This window comes from Mus musculus, chromosome X, assembly GCF_000001635.26.
Source record: "Mus musculus strain C57BL/6J chromosome X, GRCm38.p6 C57BL/6J".
In the NCBI taxonomy this organism is placed as follows: Eukaryota; Metazoa; Chordata; class Mammalia; order Rodentia; family Muridae; genus Mus; species Mus musculus.
In genome coordinates, this window is record NC_000086.7 from 140,669,596 (window position 1) to 140,694,213 (window position 24,618).

General features: G+C 38.9%; 1 protein-coding gene and 1 non-coding gene across 5 annotated transcripts in view; both read left to right on the forward strand.

Annotated features, from left to right (window-relative positions):
- Nucleotides 1-24,618, forward strand: part of Mid2 (midline 2) — a 103,412-nt gene that overhangs the window by 5,292 nt on the left and 73,502 nt on the right. For all 4 annotated transcript variants that reach the window (XM_006528524.4, NM_011845.3, NM_001358367.1 and 1 more), the window contains exons 2-3: nucleotides 8,401-9,116; nucleotides 23,472-23,567. In XM_006528524.4, the coding sequence (XP_006528587.1) occupies nucleotides 8,457-9,116; nucleotides 23,472-23,567 (756 nt within the window). In that variant the 5' untranslated portion in view covers nucleotides 8,401-8,456. The remainder of the gene's footprint in view (nucleotides 1-8,400; nucleotides 9,117-23,471; nucleotides 23,568-24,618) is intronic.
- Nucleotides 10,101-10,207, forward strand: Gm23199. Its single transcript, XR_003953157.1, has one exon. It is a non-coding gene; the product is annotated as a U6 spliceosomal RNA (small nuclear RNA).

Below are 24,618 nucleotides of genomic sequence, written 5' to 3' on the forward strand. Positions count from 1 at the left end.
TACATACATATATTACAAGTTTTATTATGGAAAAGTAGAAATGACTGTCCATCCCAGTAGGACACTAAATACTTTAAAAATCACCAGATATTTAAAAATGCATCATTGAAAAAACAGAGGATTAGAAGTTCAGTCTTAAAATGGATGAAAATTTGCACTAGTAGCCTAGGTGAATAAGGTTCTTCTTCATTTGTTCCTCAGGCTTACAGCTCTGCCAGTGTAATCTGCATTATGAATCATACTTAAAATTCTTGTCAAATATTTTAAGTTACCTCAGCAAATCCATTTTTGGTTACCTTGATTAATCATTTTTAAATAATATTTTTATTCTGTGAAATCTTTATACATTTCTACAATGTATTTTGATCACACTTTCATTAATCTTTTGTATTTTAGGCAGATTGTGACTTTTGGTCTTGTTATTTTTGATATTCATTTTAATATTTATGATGATTGAATTATATAAAATGCTCAAAGTGGTAGGTTTAGGAGCCATTTATTAGAGGGGAATAGCATTCAATTCTTGAACTATAAAATACTAAGTAGGCCTTAATGCCTATTAGTCAGGAACTGGGTCAGTTCTCTGTCCTAGCCAGTAATCAACCTCCAGTTCTGAGGTCTCTCAATGTATGATGGCAGCCTAAAAGAAAACACTAGAGGGGCTGGAGAGATTGCTCACTGGTTAAGAGCACTGACTCCATTCCTAGCACCCACATGGCAGCTCACAGTTGTCTGTAACTCCACTATCTGACACCCTCACAGAGACATACATGCAGGCAAAACACCAATGCACATAAAAATAAAAATAAATGAATAAATTGTTTAAAAACAAAACAGAACAAAGAGAAACTAGAAATAATTCTTCCCTCAGGAGGACCATATGGGAAGCTAAATGTTAAGACATGTGAGCATCAGTTAGAACCGTGGTTTTCCTGGGATTGTGTGGAAAGGTATGACTGTTTTCTTTCATGTCAATTACATTTGTGATGAATTTCCAAGTGTTTCTAGCTTGTAAAAAAAAGTGTTCTGGGTGTATCATATCAGGTATGAATGCATGATGTATGTAAATGTAATTTTAAAACAGGTTAATTTATCTTATCCTCATGGGATCTTCACAAGAGTATATGCAGTGCGTACAGTGGGGGCTTTTGATCTAAAAGGTAAAGAGGCTATGGTTCAAAGAATTTAAATATTGTACCTAGCATCATAAGCTAGTACTGTTAGATAGAAAACTTTAAGAACCCTTTAGTAAAAGAATGAAACAGTGGTTTTTAAATATATATGTAACTATACTATATAAATATATACACTATATAAATATATTATTATTTTAACTAATTATAATCATTGACTACCTACCTAACCTCCATTTTGCCTTCTATTCTGAGTTCTCATCATATAGAATATAAAGAAGTTTATGCATTGGCTACCTTTATGTCAGATTTCTTTTCTTACAGCTGCTGTGGAACCCAAGCTGGCTTTGAAATAATTATGTAGATCAGGCTGTCCCTGAACTAACTTGTGATCCTCCTGTCTCAGCCTTCCAAATTCTGGGCTTACAGCCATGTACCAACATTCAAGGATCTTTTCTGAACTTGAATGAGCCATCCACTTTTCAAAATGTTCTTGGATTTGGCAGTTTTCTTTTTCAGGTCCAGAAGATGTTTTCATTGGTTGAGACTCACAAGGCATTCCCTTCCCCTTTAGTTGTTCACTGGAAAGTTTGATAAATCTCCCTGAGGTACAACAAGTAAAAACATCTACTACACTTCACATTAGCTTAGACAAAGAGCAGCCATACACCTTGCCCATCTCTAGTTGTCTTGGTGGCAGTGCTTACCACTTTTTAGCCTTCCTAGTTACTCTGGTAAAGAAGAGTCATGTTTTGAAGAGCTAGTTTATAGCATCCAAGATATCTTATTTGCATGGTAATAAATAGAAAGGACTGTATAATAATAGGATATCTGATCTAGAAAGCATCTTAAAGGAATATCTGGTGATTCTAGTTCAACTTGAACAGCATCTTGCACTTGAAGAAAGAGACTAAGCCAGGACTTGTTTGTTCCTACTCCAAGGGAGATGTATAGTTTCTGGTATTCTAAGAAAAGTCTCATGGGAAGTTAATGCTAATACCCTGAAAGGTTAAAGCTAATATCCCAAAGAATAGTTTTTGTATTATTTTTAAAGATAAAAATCCAGCTCTTTTCTCAATCTATAGAACAAAGGTCAGGCTTAGTTTCATATTTGTGGCTTTTCTGGGAAGAAGGGTAGACAATAGCTCCCCAGGGAGAGAGTAAGAGTCCAGAGCATACTCAGAAGATCTGGAATATGAAAACTAGATAGGCTATTAGCTGTTGGGATAAGTAGGCATTTAGTTATGTTCAAATGGCATTTGAAATAATAGAATTCTGTCAAGTGCAGATCACAGCTGCTTGATCATAACTCTTGATCAGAGTTAGCTAATGCTAGATTTGGAGGGCAATACTTGAATCAATTTTTCATCTTGTAAGTGCAAAACGTGTTATGTTTTGAAATCATAACCACTTTCATTGAAGCCTGTCCTCTTCCTTTTAGGTAGGAGTGATGGTGCATGACTGTAATTTAAGCACTGAAAGGCAAAGGGAAGAGGATTGAGCGTAACCCAGGTTACTCAGTGAGCCCCTGTCTCAAAAGAAAGAGAAAGTAGGGGAGGGAGAGGCAAGCTCCTTTTGCGTTTCTATATAGGCACACAGCATCTTAATGCCTCACCAATAAGTCTCCTTTCATTGGTAACCTCATCCTTCCCCTCTCTTCCTACTTCTTAAAAAAGCTCAAACTGAAAAGGATAGACTGTAAAGATAAACTATGCAGGACGAATCTTCTAGTAGAAAGAGCAAAACCATACATGTCTGTTTATACACCAGTAAATAAATTATTTGGAACAGTACTCCAAAGGTTGTAGGCATAAAGATAGTTATTTCTTTTTTTTTCTTGATATGTCAATTGTTTCTACCATTTTGTATATTTCCTTAATTCATTTATGACAAGCCATTGTGTTTTCTAGAGAAAGCTTCATGATTATCTCTCATTGGTCATACTCTATCAGATTCACATTCTTTTGCTGTCTTTACAGCCTTCTAAATCGAAGATCTGCAATCCTCAAAACTTTCTGAAGTTGCAACACCTTCTTGTTTTCTTTTTGTTGTGTCCCTTCCTCTGCTAAAAGTATTTTGTGACGTAGGTAGGAATTACGTGTTTTTAGCAACAATTTCAATATTTTTAAGTAAATAAGAACTGAGGCTTAAGAATTTTCTGACACTCATTGACAGGTTGTAGATGTCTCCGAGCATTGCAAGACCAAGATAGGGAAACAGTGACTTAGAAAAAAAAGAAATAAGCTATTCAAGCTGGGAGCGATGACGCTCGTCTGCAATTCCAGCACTAAACAGGTGGAGCAGGGCAATCAGGAGTTCAAGGTACCTAGCGAGTTCAAGGCCTGCTGAGATACATGAGACCCTAGCTGGAAAAAAAGTAGAAAAAAAAAAGAAGCAATCCAGTAGAGTTTATGGGCACTACATAATCACACAATTTGCAATACATTGATACCATATAGTAAGCTATATTAAGTCTGGAGTTTGATCTGACTTTGAATCTCTTTTTAAAGACTGAGATGTGGTTCACATATCATAATAGTCACCATGTTAAAGTATACAGCCAAGTGGTTTTTAATATAGTAAAAAACTTGTGCACCCATTACCACTGTCTAACTCCAGAATATTGCTGAAATTCCAGAAAGAAAGTCCATACATATTCGTACTTACACCCACTCCTTCCCTCTTTTAGACCTCGGCTACTATTATGCTATCTGTTCCTATGAGTTTCCCTATTCTAGGAATTTCATATAAAAGGAATCACACAATATACTAATTTCTGTACTGGCTTCTTTCATTTGGAAATATATTTTAAAGGATTGTCCATATTGCAGGTTCTATCAGTAGTCCATTCATTTTTATAGCCAAATAATACTCTATCATAAGGATAAACCATATTTTGATTTTCATATATCAGACAATGTGGTTTGGTTGTTTCTCTCTTGGCTACTATGAATATTGCTGCTGTGAACATTGGTGTTCATGAGCTTTTGAATAAACACATTTTTAAAAACATTTTATTCAGTATAGACCTAGGAGTGGAATTGCTTGATCAGATGGCAACTTCACATTTAACTCTGGAGGAAATGCCAAACTATTTCCCAAAGCAGCTGCACCATTTCCCATTTGTACTAGTAATATATGAGGGATTCAATTTCTCCATATCCTGGCAGACACCTGCTACTTTCCCTTTCTGTTTGTTTGCTTTGTATTATTACAGCTATTCTAGTGTGTTTATTTGGTTTGCATTTCCCTAATGGCTGATGATGTTGGATATCTTTTCATGTGCTTACTGGCTACTTGTTTATCTTCTTTGGAAGATCCTTTGCCTTTTCATTCTGCTGATGCTGTTGTTTCTAGCCCTAAAGGTTTAAGTTTAGATGAAGTAACATTTATCTGTATTGGTTGTTTGTGATTTTGTTGTGATCTTTAAAAAAACCCAAAAAACAAAAACAACAACAACAACAACAACAAAACCTGTTGTCTAATCTAAAGCATGTCAGATTTACTCGAATCTTTTCCTCTAAGACTTTTGCTGTTTTGATTCATAGACCATCTTCATGTATTCATATTTAGATTGAGGTGGGTTTTTTTTTTGTAACCCAAGATCTCTCACTATGTAGTCCACAGTGGCCTTGAACCTGTTCTGATGATCCTCCTGGCCCCACCTCTCAAGTGTTGGGATTGCAGGCACATACTACCATGCCTACCTAGATTTAATGATTTTTCTATGTCGTAATATAGCTTTCTAACTTCATTTCTTGTGCATGTTGGGATGAAGTTTTCCCAGAACCATTTGTTGAAATTATTCATTTTTTTGCTGAATTATCCTGGAACCTTTGTCAAAAACGAGTTGGTTATAAATACACAGGCTTATTTCTAGAGGCTTTTATTTTTTCTACGTTTGACTATTTGCTGTGCTATTTGCAAGCAAGTATGACCTTGGACAAACTACTTTCTTTGTCATGCTAGCACCTATTTTTTTTAAAGAAAACTCTAAAAACAATAATTGGTATTGTACTGATGCTTAGATAGTAATGGAGGTAGGGAAATGGAGACTAGTTTCAGGCAGGCTAGAACAGCACTAATGAGAATCAGGGGCCCTAATGAATAAACAAATGTTTGAGGAACTTGCAAGAAGTATCCAATCCCTCAAATTGGCTAATGATGTTACTGTGTCACAATAAAACAAATGGAATGTCAGGCGTGGTAGTGCATGCCAACAACCCCATCATCTGTGGGGAGGAAACAGGATGGTCAGGCTTTAGAAGTCAGCCTCAGTCTGACAGTAGTGATCTTAGCCAACTGAACTTATTGCAGTTGTGTTAAAATAAAATAAGGTGTGGCTCATTTAAGTAATTTTCTGCATTTTATCTATCCTTTCTGTTTTTTCTTTATGTTAGACTTTACTGTTATGGAGACCTCCAAGAGTCCTTTGAAAGCTTTGAACAATCCTCTTCTGATAACAAATGGCATTCACACACTGCAGACATTTCTAGGAGATCCAGAAACCTCTAGTTAAAAATTCCTACTTTGACCTTATATAAGGCCATTGTGACCTAGAGTGAGTTTCCCTAAGTTTATTTTCATAGTGAGGTTCAAGGGTCATATTGATTTGGGAACACATTTTAGGGATTCATATGAAATCGAAGAGATACTTCTCCACATCTTCTTCCCTCTTAAGACTGGGAAGCTGTGGCACCTTAACGGAACATGTAAACTCGACTTTCTGCAATGTCTGAGCAACCTGGGTAGTTTTCGACACAGGCATTGTGGAATGCTTGAAGCTCTGAAAGGGGTTGTAATAGAAGTACAGTGTCAGATGGAGATAGTCCTAAAGGAAGGAGTCAGAAAGAGGCAGAGGGTTCAGAGGGACAGAGAGACAAAAATAGAAGCGGAAGCCGGCCATTTAGAAACTCTCTTGTAAATAGTTAAGATAACTTCAGTGAAGGAGGTGAGATGATAGAATAAAGGTGTAGGAGACAAAGCACAGGCATTGGCATGAGAGTGATTTCAGTTCTGGGTTTGTGTGTTTTTGAATGACTTACTAATGACTCTGTGCCTCATTTTCCTAAGTCTGTGATGGGTCGAGTAATGATCCCATATTCACAGTCCTGAAAGAATTTAATGTACATAAAGTGCTTAACATAGCACTCAGAACACATATAAATAATCAATAAATACTATGTGCCTTCTTATGTTTGCTCTGAGCAATACATTATTGGCCATTATTTAATACCAGTTTTGTGCCAGGCATCATCATGCTATGAATAAAAATACAAAATTGTTGTTGTTCTCCAGGAGAGGAGAGAATTAGTAGGAAATACATATATGCTAATGTGAATGTTCTAGAAGCCCCCAGTATTTGAAGTAATAAACACTTTCTAGGATTGGATGATAACATTCACCATTTAAGGAAACCTTGCATTTTCTTTTTTTGCAAGGATGGTCACAGAGTGTCAGTTCATTTGAGCCAATGTTTAATTTGACTATCAGATGAAATTATCTAAGGAAATAGTCCTACCCTGTGTGGAAGTTGTAATCTTCTCTAAAGGCATCCAATTATAAGGTCCCTCTTCAGACATATGGATGAATATGCTTAAGTAACTGAAAATCATAAAATAAAATTATCACATGTCTCAGCCTTTAAAATGTAGCTAAACAAACCTTTGAACCTACTAACCTAAGTGGGAGTGGCTGCCTTATAAAGAAAACCCTCCCCATTTATAGCCCAATTTACTGTAGGACATTCATTAAATACCTGGTTAGTTTAGTACATTGAATGGATTTGATTTAGAAACATTCTTTGTGAATGCATTTATTTTACTTAAGTGCTAGGCATAATTGTACTCAATATTGGTGATTCCCATGAGAGGGCTATGCACATAGTACTACTCACTGACAATATTTGAACAAATACCAGTGGAAGGATCAAATTTTCAGGTCCTGATGAAGATTTCTAATGCTAGTGAGATGAACAAGACTCCTCACAATCAAGAGATGGGTGCCCTTCTCTCTCTTATTAATAGAACCAACAGTTTCATCCAGGGAGACATGCTTTCTATTTGTCCTTAGTGAGAGCTAACTTAGAATATCAAAGACTCATAGCAATATCTTTATGTCCAAGTCTGAAACGACTGTGGGAAAGTGGAGAGAATGACAGACTCATTAGCACCGTCAGTTGGGGCGTTTCTTTTACTCTCTGGTCTGCATGAAAATGAACGTTACCAGATTGAAAGTTTTCTGGCTGCTCACCTCACAATTTCCAGATAGAGCTTGATTTTTATCTAGTCATGTTTTAGAAAGCATGAATAAAAAACACCTGGAGACGAGGTTTTTTTTTTGTTTGTTTGTTTTTTTAAACAGGCAGGTGCTAGCTGAACAAATCTGTAACAATAAAAACAAACAAACAGAAGCTGGAGGGGCACTTGGTACAGATTAAGTCCACAGTTGGAATTCTTCCCTACCCAACTTGACCAAATTAAGGACTTTTCAAAGGTCAGGGCCTGAGAAAGCGAAAGGGAAAGGTATATCATCTTTTGTCTTTAATGACTCAGCTTATTAGAGATAGGATAAAACAGATTTCCATGTGTGCTAATATAAAGTAATTCAAGTTCATAGTCTGGAGGAAAATGTATTATTCCGCTCTGAAACTGCATTTTCCCAAAGCTGTCTGTCTTTTTTTTTTCCTCTCTCTCTCTCCATGCAGGTACTTAGAAAGGAATCATTTCAGGAAAGAGAGAGCTAGTTTGAAATATAGCCTTGTTTTCCTTCCACTGGATGTAAAATAGGAGCAGCCCGTATATCTTGCCTTGACACGAAATAGAGTACAATATTGGAGAATAGGGATTGAGAAATTTGTAGGGCCTCCAACTCATCACAGTCTCAGAGAAGAGATGCCAGTGGAGAATTTGGGAGGAAACGATCCATGCTGAGTGTGGGAGCTGGAATGGTAAGGGTAATCAGGAAACCAAGACATAGAGGTAGCCCCTTGCTTCTGTTTATTGGTGAAGGAAAACAAAACAAAAGTAAAACAAAACAAAACAAAACAAAACAAAATGAAACCAAACCCAGGCAAGTGTCTAAAAGAAGGTTTGAAGGAGAGTGGGGTGCAGAAAGGCTTCCTGATTAATTTTCGAATGATCCCTATTGCTTAAGCGTCCCTGGGGAGTCTATCAGGCCGAAAGTCTCCCTTGGTTACAATGTAATTATTCTGCAATCACTTTTCCTTCAGAAATGCTTAATGACTCTTACTTTGTGTTACTTGCAGGTGAGAGCCCAGCCTCTGCGGTTCTTAATGCCTCAGCAGGATTATTTTCACTAAAGATGGAAACACTGGAGTCAGAATTGACCTGTCCAATCTGCCTCGAGTTGTTTGAAGACCCCCTTCTGCTTCCTTGTGCTCACAGCCTATGTTTTAGCTGTGCCCACCGCATCTTGGTCTCAAGCTGCAGCTCTGGTGAATCCATTGAACCCATTACTGCTTTCCAGTGTCCTACATGCAGGTATGTTATCTCGCTGAATCACCGGGGCCTGGATGGCCTCAAGAGGAATGTGACCCTGCAGAACATTATTGATCGCTTCCAGAAGGCTTCAGTCAGTGGGCCCAATTCTCCAAGTGAGAGCCGCCGGGAGAGGACTTACAGGCCTAGCTCCGCCATGTCGAGTGAGAGAATTGCATGTCAATTCTGTGAGCAGGACCCTCCGAGAGATGCTGTAAAGACGTGCATCACCTGTGAGGTCTCCTACTGTGACCGTTGCCTTCGGGCCACACACCCCAACAAGAAACCTTTCACCAGCCATCGCCTGGTGGAACCAGTTTCAGACACACATCTTCGAGGGATTACCTGCCTGGACCACGAGAATGAGAAGGTGAACATGTACTGTGTATCTGATGATCAATTGATCTGTGCCTTATGCAAACTGGTGGGTCGTCACCGAGACCATCAGGTCGCTTCTCTGAATGATCGATTTGAGAAACTAAAGGTAAGCAGTATTTGCTCCCTCACAATTTTGATTTAGTACATAGTTGTACAGTTAGCAAGGTCCCCAATAAACTGGGTCACTTTTTCTATAGGTCAAATAAGTCAAGTTATTTTCATAGAGAATAACCTACTCACTGCAAGTTTTCCCTGGGACTTATATATTACATAAGGCTGCTTGTAGTTCTGGGGAAGTAAGCCCGTGGTGCACTTCACAAGGGTAACAGCAGTCTTTCTCATCTGTGACACATTGTGCATTATATATCTTTGCTACGATCTCCCCACCTCGTCCTTTTAGTATGTGAGTACCTGTGTAGGTGTACTGAAATTAGCATGTGTGATAATTTGCATACATTTGGCTGGGTCTCCGTGGAGGTGTGGGTGGAAGTGTCTGAGTATATCTATGCAGATGAGAGATTTGTGGAGGACATTAGTATATGCGTGTGTTTGCAAGGTCTGGGGATGCGGCTCAGTGATACAGTGCTTACATAGCAAGTGTCAAGTCCCTGGGTTCTAGTACCAGCTCTGCAAGAAACAACAACGACGACAAAATACCTCATCAGTACAGGCAAAGAAAGCAGTGTTGAAAATTGCCAGTGAGCACTTCACTTAGAGCTAATTCTTACACCAATAGATCACCAAATCAGGAGCTGTGGTCAAACTCCTGAGCTAAAAGTGGAGAGTGAAAGTGGTGAGTTTGTGCCTAGGTTTGCTATTGTCAGCCCAAGCTAACACACTGGTTTGTAGGTTCTATCTTACAAGTCTCCAGGCCTTTGTGTTCAGTGGGCGGGGTTTATGAAGTTATGTTAAATACTATTTATTGGCAAGCCCGAGTGCCTGGTTTTGAAAGGCCTTTTACCTTACTTTGACGGTCACAAATGTCAGATGTAGCCAACTATTGGTTTCCTATTGCTTTCCCGATATGTGGTATAAGTTTTCTCAAGAAGGAAGCTACTTAACAGAGATTCCTGACTAAATCAAATGTTCAGTGCTGGCTTTGGCATCACACATACTAAACTTGGAATGGCAGAAAATTAATTGGCATGGCCCCAGTGCAAGGATGACACACAAATTTGGGAAGCATCCCATATTTTGCAAATCAGAATATATTGTGTGGAAAAAGTATTTTCAATTTAAAAAGTTTAAATTTGTTAATTTTAAATGTTAAATGTCTAGGGACTTTTGGAAAACTAAAACCTGTAATGTCTGTTAGATGCTGTTATATACAATTAAATGCATAATTGCCCACATTGCTGTATAATTTAAAACAATTGTTATTTCTGCAATGAATATTATATCATCACATATTTAATTATGTGTTCATTATAAAATAAAATGAAACTTAACAAAAATAAAATGTTTAAATGAATAGTAAGATTACTACCCCCAAATAGAATCTAACTCTACATAAGCCAGGCTAGAAGGAAGGTCCCAGTAGCATGGAGGAAGGCGGGAAAGTAATGGGTACTTTTCTTCTGTTAGAATCTGGTGAACTTATTCAAATTTACATGGAAATTAGTGTTGGTAAGTGTAGCAGCAGTCAGAATAGATTCACAATCTTGTCTGTAATTTACTGCACACAGTATTTAGAGCATCATACTTACAATGGTTTGTGCCTCTTTTGATAATTAATTGTTTCCAATATGTCACCTTTTCTCAGCTTTTTGGTTAAGAGCAAGTGTATACCTAATGTATGTAAGAGTCGATGTCAATGTTTTTATTTCAGCGAAGGTGTAACTTTGATTCTTGTGGGGCTACAGAGGGTAATATTATTGACTTAAACTCTTAGAATCATCAAATTGTTAGGCCAAACACCTGGTCTAGTCCAAACCTTCCATTTTAAAGTTTCATACATTGAGACTTTCTTCCACTAAGTGATGTGGTAAATGTTAACAGACCTGTTTAGTAATTGCACTGGCACTGAAAAGCAGTCTCCAGGCAGAGTCAACTATCTTTTTTTAACTGCTGTTTCCCCTCTGAAATTAACTTTATGCTCCAGCAACTACACATCCCGTAGGTAGGTCCATGATTAGCAGCATCAGGAAGAGGTCATAATTTTATAACTTTCAGCTTCACAATGGCCAAAGGTAGGGGTGGGAGTAAGAAGAGTGGGGGATATGGAGAGGATGGAGTAATCACTGCCAAATATTTTCAGGTGTTAGGATCATAATAAGGCATTGGCTTTGAAAAATATTCCACACAGAAATACCAGCATCCATATGTACTGCTGAGATAACAAAGAGACTGAGGAGAATAAGCCTGTGTCTAGAGAACACTGGCTATTCCAGAATAGCGAAAAACATGGGGTGATAGATCAAGAAGATTTGGCAGTATACAGCTATAGTTCTAGTCTCCTGGCTGGGAAAATACAAGTGTATTTTATAAAAAGATGTCTTGGTCTGTGACTAATCAGTAATGTTTGGAGAAAGAGTGGCTATATTTTTGATAGTTTCCCCCCTTAATTTTTAGGAAATGTGCAGAAAAATCTGTTTATAAATTAAGTGGAAACTATTTTTGTTCATTTTTGGATGGAGACTGGAAACATCTGAATCATTCCCAACTGTGTGGTTTGTTATGTTGTCTGAAAAGGAAAAGGGAGTACACACACACACACACACACACACACACACACACACACACACTCTTGTGAGTAAGAGACACTCTTGTGAGTAAGAGAGAGGGGTGAGGGAGGAAGGGAAGGCAGGAGAGAAAAAGGGAGGTGAGGAATTTCCTCCATCCAGCGCCGAGTGGGAAAGGGGATTATTTCTTCACATAAAACAGAGAAGCCTGACTTAATGTCATATGTACATACTTCTTTATGTTAATTTAAGATTAGAAAGCATTTGTGATTGTTTACCTTGGTTCTGTCCTAAAGAGAATGGAGAAAGCCAGTTAGCTGGCAGAAGCTATGGGGGAGACAATCTAAGCACTTTCCCCTGGCTCTGAGAAGAACAGTAAATTCTGTCAGAAAAGGGAAAGAACTATTGTCTGTCTCTCTCTCTCTCTCTCTCTCTCTCTCTCTCTCTCTCTCTCTCTCTCTCTCTCTGACATGCATGCACACACAAGTTGACTTTTAGGGTCATTGACTGGTGCAGTGCTCCTTTTTACTTTTATAGTTCACCTTCTATAATGTTGTAAATGAAAACCCAACAAACCATTATGGTATGTGTATAAGAAAGATTGGAGTCATAGGAAGGTAGTTTGTCTGTGTGCTTGTTTGTTTTGAATGGAAATGAGGACTTTCGGGGGGTACCTATATAATGATTTATGATCTTATTTATTTAGTATGCCTATAGGGTTGAGATTCAGGACACACAACTTTCAGAAGACGACCAGTGCTTTAATGAATTCAAACAATACTCATGGTTCTTACTTAGTTCATGATACATGCTACACTTTTATAAAACTGCCTCACACTTCAGATTTTCTATTTATACCAGCTCCTTCCCTTACAAAAGGCTAATATTATTGTATTATCAAATGTTGGCTTTATATAAAGAGGCCAATCTCAGTGCCTCTCTCACTGATAGACTTCACCTTGATATTCTAAAATCTGCTTTTTATCATTTGCTGCTCATTTAAATTTTACCCTCACGACTCTCAATTTTGCCAGCTTCATCTACTCGGGTGAACTTCCTAACTGCATACAAAATGCCCAGTCTGGCTTTTTTTCCCTCCACATTCACCAGTGTTGTTCTCTTGGCTTGCTTAGGAACTCTACCCGTTCTTTAGAGCTCAAGCCACACCCCACAAGTCTGCTCTAATACACTACAGAGACATTTTAAATCCCTTGAGGCCAGATACAATGGTTTTTTTCTTCAGTATCCTTCTTTGTGTTTGTCAAACACATACATAGTGCCTCTTTAAGAACTCCAAAGAAATTAGGTGTTCATAATGACATGGGGGTTTTGTTTATTTGTTTGTTCTATTTTTTTGAGGCAAAGTTTTGATTTTGGTTTTGTTTGTTTGTTTTTTATGTAACACAGTCTGACCTTGAACTCACATTCTTCCTGAATCTGATTCCTGAGTGCTAGGATTAGAGGCCAGAACCCCTATGCCCAGTGTTAGAATTATGTTATAGGAAGTATATTAGTGCACCTGGTTTGATTTTGTTCTCATCTTAGTAGACATAAATCATTCTTGCCATTATGAATACCTTGGATGTCTAAAAATGTCTCCTGTGAACTACTGACAAATTTTCAAACCCAGAGCGTGAGCAAATGTATGACATGTCCTTAATTTTAAGTGCCTATTCATTTTGATTACTGGATTTTCCAACTGCCTAACCCTATGATGACATCTGTATAAATCAGACGTGATTATTATAATTCTCTTTGAGAGCGATGTCTTCACATTTCCATGCCCACAGCCTGCCAAAAATGTAGCTGATAAAAACCAGGGGGGGATGGAGGAATTTCCTGGAAGGGATAAACAAGCACACGTCCTTTCCTCATTCTATTTTCTCTAATTCACCACCGCAAAGCTATATTTACATATGAAGACTCTTGTTATTACAGTATATTACCTGGAACTGGATTAAGTTTTTTCCATTGGAAAGTCACACACACACACACACACACACACACACACACACACACACACACAAATAAAAGTTGCGACAGAGCTAAACATTCCCAGACAAAGATTAAGGAGATATAAGACTTGGAGAATGTTCAGAGGAAAGCTACAGTAAAAGTTAAAAGGTTAGAAAGAAAGGTATTGTTGAATCGCATCATTTTGATTACTGTCCTTCTTCCTACTCAGTCGCTCTGTTGTCCTGCCACTCACCCTCATTCTGTCACTGCTTTTCCCCAGTCAATTGTCTGTGCACCCACTTGACACCCACTTCTGTTGGCTAAGACAGATACTCTCTCAAGTATGTACCAGTAAGCATTTGATTACATCTGAACCAATATGAGTATGAATATAAACATGAGAAGATACATATCTTTATGAGAGACTGGGTTGGGAAGAGGGTATATTTGCATAAATATGTAGGTACTGTCATCTGCGAGGGTGTACATTTCTACATGAATCTGTGACTGAGAATGCCTCTGTGGAGCTGTATCAGTGTGCCTATCAATATGTGTCACTGTATATGAAGATGAACATCTGTGATATCTACTGACAAGTTGGGCAGGTGGAGATCATGAGTGTAAGACTTTCTGTAGGCACCTTAGGGAGGGTTAAAGACTCAAGAATAACCTACCCTAAAGCTAGGCCATACATGGTTAAGGATCACTCTAATAAAGGAGCCAGACCTCTATGCTAAATTAGAAAAATCTTTAGTATAAAGCAGGGTGAGTTACTATAGATGAAAGGAGAGGTAAAACATTTTTATTGTATCTTATTTACTTGGGTCTAGAATAACAGTTGTTAAATATAGCAAGAAAAGCAGCACTCAATTTAATAAAATTTCTGTCAAACTTAAATAAAAATGAAAAAAAAGTTGGGATTTATGTTCGTTGAGGTATGGATTGTAATGGGTGAATGTGGATGGGAAGGTTAACATCAAGGGGTTTCTCAGCTAACCCTGTCTTCACCCTTCAATTCTAGATCCTAAAGTTACAATTGCTTATAAAGCTGGCATCTCTGTTGTCTCTGAACTGGTCAAGACTTCTCCCCCATCATATGCATGTATAAATCTAGAACCAAGTATGGTGTTGAATGCCTGCAGTCTTAGTACTTGGGAGGTAGAGGAAGGAGGGTCAGGAGTTCAAGGTCAATCTTGGCTCATAGTGGGTTTGCGTGCACCCTTGGATACATGAGGATATGTTACAAACAAACAAACAAACAAACCATCAAAACCAAATTAAAAAAACATAAAAGCAAACACAGGCACGGGCATGTTAGCATATGCCTAAATGTCAGCACTTGGGTGCAGTAAGGGGGTGGGGGTCACTGCGAGTTTGAAGCCTGCCTGATCTACATAGTGAGTTCTGGACCAGCCAGGACTACATAGCAAGGCATGTCTCAAAGATAAGAAAACAGAACATGATTCTAAATTAGGCAAAAAAAAAAAGTCTGAATAATTCTGTAAATGGCTATGTGGGTGTCTGAGTAAATGTATTTTCATTTCATCTCTACTAAAACTGCTTTCTAAGACTGATCTGAATCCTTGCTTTTTTACTTCCAAGACTTCATCGATTTCTCTGGCTCTGCACTCATGTAGTATTAATAGGAGCCTGTGCTGGAAGATATTTTCTGTTGTCATCTCTCTAGCTTAAGAGCAAGTTTAGCAAATAGAAACTCCAATTATGTGTGTTCCCCTTTATGTTTTGAGGCTGTTTTGTCACTGGTCTTTTAGTCACTAGTGGCTGAGCTAAATAACTACTTTGAGCAGACTTCAAAAGATGATGGATGATTCAGATTACTCTCGGGTTGGTGAGAATCTTGTCTGTTACTACTGGACAAAGGAACCTATTACAGAAATATAACACATGTAAGGAAGCAAGAATTATTGAAGTTAGAGTAGTGACATTTGAAGATGGAAATATGGTAAAGTCTCTTAAGTCCATGAACATTTGACATAATGAGATAATGCCTCATTCTTTGTCTCAGTTGATGATATAAGAAACTTTAACTGTAGCACCGGGGATTTGGATTAGAGAATCCTTCAATCATTTGACAATTAATGAACCCTTACTTTGTTTATTGAACATTTTGGACATTGTAGTGGGAGTGGGAGCTATAAGAAACAAGACACAGTCTTTGTCACAATTGGGGCTTTGAGCTTAGTAGGGAAGACAGACACATCAATTGAAAAATCCAATTCGGTTTGATTGCTAGCATGATAGAGATTTGCACAGGATTCTCTGAAGCCCAGAGTTTAGAACAGGGAAAAGATGTCATCAGACTCAGAACTGAGAATTGGAGATGGATTTGTGTTCGAAGAAGGGTCAGATTGGAAAGACTCCACGAGGAAAGGACTGAATAGGACTTAATGAATGACTGCAGTGGTTTTAGATGGTCAAGAGACTTAAAAAAGAATGCTTGAATTGGGGATGTCTTCAAAAGAAAGGCACTGAAGACAGAAATAAAGAAGTTAGGAAGAGACAACATGTAATTATGGGCCATTCAACATTCCTTTGTCAAATATTTGCTGACCACCTATTAGATGCCAGGCAACAGAAAAGATGTTACAGGGATAAACACAGCTTAATCCCAACCCTGGTGGAACAAGGAGAGACAGACAATTGAGAACATGGTTACAAAACAATGTAAGCACAAGAAGTTATGAGAGCCGTGGAAGGACAGTAGGTTTTGGACTTCCTTATTGGGGTATTGGGGCAAAGTCAGGGAATGAGGATGTTCTGGTTAAGAGAACAGAATGTGTTCAAACATCTGGCAGGTGGAACTGACGGAATGTTATAAGAACTGTGAGGGCAAGCATCTAGAAGGAATTGAAATTCAAGTTTTTCTTGTGGCTGAAAAATGGCTAGAGGAATAGATTTAATTGGTTTCAGAATGGAGGGTCACCCATGCAAAAGCAAGCTGAGAAGAGGGTCAAGGGTTGACTCTCACAGCCCACTCAGAAATTATATATGAAGGAAGAACAGATGAAAGAGAAAGAAAAAAATGTAGCCAAAAGATTGGCAGTAAGGAGGGGCTATGCAAGGAGAATGGAATTCAGAGGCTTTCACTCACTATGATGAGTGTTATCAAAATAAATGCTACATTTAGGTTTATTTAGAAGGTACAAGTAACATCCACCTGTTTAAGCTAAATATTTACTGAACCTGGGCATGCATCCAGGGAGGAAAGGAAGCATGCAGAATGGTTTGAGTAGCATTCCTGGTCACGATAGAAGTGGAGGTTCAAGTCTGTGTTCAATGTTTGCAGAGGCGTCTGAATGAGAAGAGGGAGACAGTGACAACCCATTTTACCTGTTTGAGAGTCTGCCATTTTCTAACAAACCTGAAGTGGAGTTGACCTGTGTGATACACATCTAGAATGTCATCTGCATCTCATTGTAGGACATAGCTTATGTCTCTACAACAGCAAATAAGTGTTGGGGGAAAGAATAAACTCTGGCATAAGGATGTGGGCTTCAGTTTGTCGACCAGATGGTGTGTTCTGTTGTTGAAAGGCCATATGTAATTGATATATAAAGTGACAGACTGAAGCAAAAGCAAAGTAAGTATTTCTAAGACAAACACTAGGGGAAGAGAAGAAGAAGAAGAGGAAAATGAAGAAGAGGAGGAAGAGGAGGGGAAGAAGGAGGAAGGAGGAGGAGGTAGAGCATGAACTACAAAGCATATTAAGGTTCTGGCTTCTGGTTTTTGGAGGAGCAGGAAATGTTCATATCTAGATAGGATGAAAAAAAAGGGTGATGAGTGCGAGTGGTAGCACCGACTGACATATTTGCTTTGCTTGTGGAGACAGGTTCCCACTGTGACTCGAACTCATGGATAATCTTCCTGCCTCAGCCTCTTGAGTGCTGGGATTACCAATGAATGGATGTGTGTGTGTGTGTGTGTGTGTGTGTGCGTGCGTGTGTGTGTGTATTACATTGTATATATAGTTATATATAAGTATATATTATCAATACACACACACACACATATATATCTCAGCACTCTCTTTTTTTGTAAATTGTCTTCCTCCTGCCACATTGAGGTTTGAACATAGGACCTTGTACATGTTAAGTAAGTGCTGGACCACTGAGATATATCCCTAGACCTGATGATGATGATGATTTTATTTTCCCCAGTTTTTAATGCAAACAGTCATTTCTGGTCCGTGTTCCTCATCTACTCCATGTTTCCTATGCCCTACCTTATTAGTCTCTATTTCCACCTGTCTCTTGCTTTTCGCGACTAAATGACATGCATGGAGATATATGGAAGTTGTCTTAATCTTTAGAAACTTAACTTTGAGATTGATTCTCTTCTCTTTCTCACTCCTACCCTTTGTCCCAGGGTTCAGTTCCCATATCAAAGCCCCAGAGTTGTGATCTTGCCTAGGTATAGAAAATATTCTTCCTGTATCTTTTGGAAAGCTAGCTAGAAAACAGGCTTTGATGTCAATACTTGATGTCTTAATAGAACAAACAGAAAAGCTGGCCCCCTTTCCAGGTGTTAAGACTGGCTGTGTCTGGTCCATGTGTGTAAGTGCTCATGTGTGTAACTACAAATGCCTCCCTGGAATGGATCGTGGCAAGTATAGAGTCCGGACAGCTCTGTGCCAGAAGAGTAACCTCTCTTCCTTTAATGAAGATCTCTCTCTCTCTCTCTCTCTCTTTTTAAATACATGACTAAGTTTCTTGAGAGACTAAATAAAAAAGAGTGTTACCTTAAGTAACCTGTACCTAAAGAAGTGAGATTTTTTTAAAAGCAATTATTTAGGTGAGTCACAGAGGGCGTTTTGAAAAATGGGATGCTGTCTGACAGAAGAGTGGTCGGTGCCTGGCTTCCTGGACAGAAAATTGTGTTCTTTAGTAAAGGAACTGGAGAGCTCAAAAAGGCCAAGGCTATACAACACAAATGAAATGGAATTAGGGTGAAAATGGAATCAGTGTAGACTGCCAATTTAGCTAACACAGGCCTCTTACGATCTCAATTATGGAAGGCCGCCAAGTCATCCCTTCTTTTTGTGCTGTTTAGACACATGTACAATTCTGTGAGAGCCAGAGTGTAGTCATTAGAAGGTGAAGAGGGTCTCAGAGTTTTATAAGCTAAAATGGCTTCTCACCCTCACAAAAGGGAAATGCAGAGAGACTCAGAGGTAACCTCCTGCAGCAGGAAATGGGAACTTCATCCTGCTCTCTCTGCCAACCTCCTGTCCCTGTTTCCTCCCAGCAGATATCTCCATTCCAATCTCCCCTGCCACTTTGGCTCTCTTGCTGTGATGGTTCAACTGTTTGGAGAATGTTGTACTGACTGGGCTCGGACGGAGGGAACCTAGCCCAGTCCTTAACTGGAATCTATGTGCAAGGAGCAAAACAAAGTGATTCTTCAAAATGGAATTACAATAACAAAGAGACATGTTTATTTTGACAGGAGAAGATTTTTGTGTGCATGCACACACAAACACCCACACAAATCAACTTTGTTTACTAGACATGGTATAGACAAGATAATCCCGTGGCCAAAGCAATCACATCATTCAAACCGAGAGTGTCCCCGAAAGTTTAGTTCTCAATGATTTGTGAGTGTTGGGTATTTTGGAAACTGTGAGGAGATAGACTGCAAAATTGCTTCAGTTCTCTGCTTCCCTCCGCATATGTTCATTATTGAGAATCAATTTCAGTTTGAAAGGAGGCTTTCATTCCTTACAAATGACTGGAAGTAAGTAAACGTTCAGTGTTTTCCCCCAAATTACGTCTTATAATGTAAGAAAATAGTGGCAAAAAGCCATCAACAGATGGTGTTTTCATTAGCCAAAGATTTATTTTTCAAAGCATTTTTCATATTAATGAAGCAAGGTTGAAATTAGAGTCATCTTGTCAGCTCTAGAACAGTGTTGTTAAAATGGACTGGCATTCTGTAAATTGCTAGGGGGCCAGAGCAAACTAACCATTTGCCATAATTTTGTGATGGTAACCCAAGGCCTGTAGTCTAACCAGACCCCAAATTATGTGTTTAGCCCTAATTTTTCTTTTCCGTAGCTTTGTACAAGCCATAAGTCTCTCGGTTCAGGGCCATAAGTGAGGAACACACAGCAGGGATCTTAGTCCTGCTCTGCAGTATGGATTATTTATGATAAATCCATTTCAAAGCCAGTGTTGCAACAGGTTGCAAGTACTTGTTCAAAAACATTCTACCAATGGAATCCTATGTTTGAATGGAAACACACTGTAGTGGGAAACACAGACTTTTGAATAGCTTTTTTTCTTCTCCGGGGTTTTCAATCAATGGGCTATTTATCAAATATCTCAGTATAATGATTTTTGATATGTGGGATTTCCATTTATATGGGAATGTGGACTACTCAGCCAGAGGAAATCATTGACTGATTGGATCCATTAGTGATTTCCCCTCTCTAATTTACACGAGCCCCTTTGATCAAAGTGAGCTCTATTCTATTCACTTTATGGTTAAACTTTTGGAGAGGAGTCTAGGCTTGCAGCCTTCTGATGTACTCTTAGCCCATATGATTTAGCAGCTATTTCCAAAGCCTGACTGAAAATCCCTGTACAAAGGTTACTTGTAGCCTCTGATTACCCAATCCCGTCCACCCCTCATCTTTTAAAACAAATTTTCACATTTCCCATGGTCTCTGTACATTTGACAGTGATCGGTCTTTTCCTGAAACATGTTTATCTTGATTATCCTCTGAGCTTGGCCCAGATATGCATTTGTAACTGCCCTGGGTATTGCAGAATCCATACAACCAGTGTTCCTGCCTCCCAGCCTTTCCTGTTTTCCTCTGTTCCCCATATTGATGCTAGGTTAATATCCCAAATGATTATGTCATTTCCTTATTCAACATTAAAGCAAATAGGTACATACTCATTTGTACATTCAAAATCCTCAAAACAGGGCTTTCCCCCCACCCCCCGACCTAAGACAGGTTCTACTTATGTAGCATTGGCTGGTCTAGAACTTGCTCTTTAGCCCTGACTAGCCTGAAACTCAAATAGATCTGCATATCTTTATTTCCCAAGTGCTTGGACTAATGGTGTATATAACCGTACTCAACAAAACAAGGCTTCAAGCTCCTTTTCCATTCTTGTACCCTATGTTCTAGCCAAACTAAACTGATTGCTGAACAAAAACACCATGTTTCTTCTTGAGAGTGGAAGTATTACTATGTTGTTCTGTACATAGTAACTGAACATCAGTTCAAACTCCTAGGCTCAAATTATGTTCCTGCCTCAGCTAACTGAGTAGCTGGGACTACAGGTGTGTACTACCACTTTGGCTGCTGTATTTTTATTTTTGCTCATCGTATTCTTTGTCCCTGAAACACCATGCCATCCATCATCTCTTGTCTGTTAAATTCCTACTCGTCCTTCAAGATCATCTTAACTTCCTCATCTTTGAAGTCACTGCACCTTAACACAGTAGATGAGCAATGTTTTTGTCGTGGTAAATCTCTGAAGTGTTATTTCTTCTTTTTCCCTTTAACATCTATTTAGTTTAGTGATGGTGCCTAATTCAATGATTGCTGCCGTTTGTTCCCCAATCCCTTCTATTGAGAACACAGATTTAGATGGGAACAGAATTAAAGAAAGACGAGAAAGACACCTCAGGAATTAAATGAAATAAAGCAGGGGTGGCATGGGTTACTTCCAGGGAACTAAAGCTAAGGTAATCAAGAAAGATCTGTGTACTAGAGACTTTTCTATTGCTATAAAACACCAAGACCAAAACTAACTTAGAGAACAAAGAGGGATTTTGATTTACAGTTCCAGAGGGATAAGAGTCCATCATGGTGGGGGGCTTGGCTGCAAGCAGCAGACATGGAGATGGGAGTAGTGAATCTGAGAAGTCACTTCTTTGTCTTTACTGAGAAGCAAAGAGAGCAAATTAGAAATGGGGTAAGGCCATACTTTCAAAGCTCACAGTCTTAGGGTTTTAGTGCTGTGCAGAGACACCATGACCACAGCAACTTTTACAAAGAAAAACCTTTTAATTGGGGCTGCCTTACAGTTTCAGATCTTTTAGTCCATTATCATTATTGCAGGACACATGGTGGCACAAAGGCAGATATAGTGCTGAAAAGGTAATTGAGAGTTCCACATCTGGATTGGCAGACAGCAGGAGACTGTCACACTGAGACCTCAAATACTAGCTCCTAGTGACAAACCTCCTTCAACAAGTCCACACTTCCTAATAGTGCCACTCCCTATGGGCCTATGAGACCATTTTTATTTAACCCCACCCCCCCAATAATACACTTCCCCCAAAAGACTGCACCTCCCAGAACCTCTTCCAGCAGTGCTAAACTGTTTAAATGCCTAAGTCTATGGAAAATATTTCACCATCACAATGTGAAACAAGAGTTTAGCTGGTTCTTAAAATTCCCTTTGAGAACAAGTGAAATCAGATTAGCTGGCCTAGATGTACATACATCTATATACATATAGCCCTTGCAGCACATTCAAAAAACAATGATAAAGTTATTAAGGAGCCATAACTACTTACTAGACAGGAAAGGATCCAAGATCACGAGTCCCCTCTCTTTGTCTATATCTCTTTGCTCCTTAGTGTCCTTCCAGCCCCCACTTTCCATAGAGTGAACTTTGAACAGCTATAAATCATAGCAACATGAAGACGACAATGAAACAGCAAGCCTGACCCAGGGAAAGAATAGGACCAGAGCGAGGGTCAGGAAATTGGGGTGTTATGTTTGGAACAGATTTGGTGAGGTATTGAGGTAGTGGAAAGGAAAGTAAAATATACTGAGACTACAGGAAGCAGCTCTCAACGCTAACATTTGGTGATAAGGAAAGATGAGCATCCTTGATCAATATAGAGGCATATTTTAGTTTTCACACAAGGAATGGGAGAGAGTACCTTTTTCAACAGAAAACATGTTAAAGTTATACATATAACTATACTAGTAAAACTGTCATGTTCAAAATACCTGAAAAGTGTTTCTGATGTGGACCTAAAAGGAGCTGTGCACCAGGAAATGATGGCAAATAGATATTTTCAAGATAGAATCAAGCTTAGTGATTGAAATTCTTAGTGTCTATCGAAAGAAAAACTGTGAGTTACAAAATTTGGCATTGGTGAATATCACATTCAAGGTACACTATATTTTTCATGAATAGACATGCCCTTAAGTATATAATGTTATAAACAAAAATGCAGAACATCATGGTTTAAAAAGTTAGAGATAAATTCCTACACCTGTCTACAAAGTTATGAATGGCACCTCTTCCCTGATGAGGCAGATGTATACATTTCTTGGCCTGTAGCAGAATTGGTAAGTCTGAGATACAACTCTATTGGGCTGATGGTGTGGCACACAGGCAGATATAGTGCTGAAAAGGTAATTGAGAGTTCCACATCTGGATTGGCAGACAGCAGGAGACTGTCACACTGAGAACTCAAATACTAGCCCCTAGTGACAAACCTCCTTCAACAAGGCCACACCTCCTAATAGTGCCACTCCCTATGGGTCCAGAAGACCATTTTTAGGCACTTGCGTTGCATGTGTGAGGCCTTCAGTTCTGTATCCATGGAGGGGCACATACTTACAATTCTAGGACTTTGTGGGCTGAGGCAGGAAGATATAAGTGGGCTATATGAGGATCCGTCTCATCTTCATGCCTCCTCCCGTAGAAAGAGAGAGAGAGGCTAGTCTTTTGCTGATTAACTTCCATATTATATTGGTTGTCAAGTTCATTGTTCTTTTTCTCCCTTTCTCCTTTTTCCTGCTGGCTTCATACCCTCCGTGATGGCAGCAAACTCTCGAGATGAACCTCACCAACCTGGTTAAGCGCAACAGTGAACTAGAAAATCAAATGGCCAAACTAATACAGATCTGCCAGCAAGTTGAGGTATGTACCAGTAACATTTGCAATTCTTTCATTGGATCTGACCTGGGAGATCTGTGGAGGAACTTCAGTTTTGCCAGATTGTAGCTCAGCCATATTGGGGTGAAGGACTGAAACTGTGGTGTAGATGATCTCTCATGCTTTTAGTAATTTTGTTCCAAGAAAGGTCATAGATGGGTGATCTTTCAGATTTGACAAATTTATAGTTTGTGGGGTACAACAGATGAAGAGGAGCTCTCATCTTTTCATAAGTAGATGGTATGAGAGCCAACCAGGAAGTGATCCTTCATCAAACTGTATATTATCACTTACAAAGTCATTACTTGACAGATTGGAAATCATGAATCCTTAGGGTAGGGTGATATGCACTCAATAGCCATTCTTCCCTCTCATCACTCTTTCCCCACTGCCTAGCTTCTCCTCCCTTCATCCCATAGCCCCCTGGTCCATGCTATATCCTTACTCATCATCTTGTCACTTATTTTCAATTTCGTCTACTTAGCCTTTTTTATTATCAACAAATAATTTCTATGATTAAGTTGTCTGTGAATTATGAACTGCTGTGTAAGTAAGCCTAAGGTTTCAAAATATTACCGACATTGAATATTAAAACAGCTTAGAAGGACAGTTCAGTGCTTCTTTGCAGGAAAGAGTAATAGAAAGGTGTTATTTTCTCTTCTTTCTTTTTAACTGTTTTTTTTTTTAAATTAGAGACTGTATTTATTTACATTTCACATGTTATCCCTTTTCCTAGTTTCCCCTCTGAAAATCCCCTATCCCCTCCCCCTGCTCAACAACCCACCCGCTCCTGCTTCCTGGCCCAGACATTACCCTATACTGGGGCATAGAACCTTCATAGGACCTAGGGCCTCTCCTCCCATTGATGACCGACTAGGCCATCTTCTGCTACATATGCTGCTAGAGCCATGAGTCCCTCCATGTGTTTTCTTTGATTGGCGGTTTAGTCCCAAGGAGCTCTTGGGGGTACTGGCTAGTTCATATTGTTGTTCTTCCTATGGGACTACAAACCCCTTCAGCTCCTTGGGTACTTTCT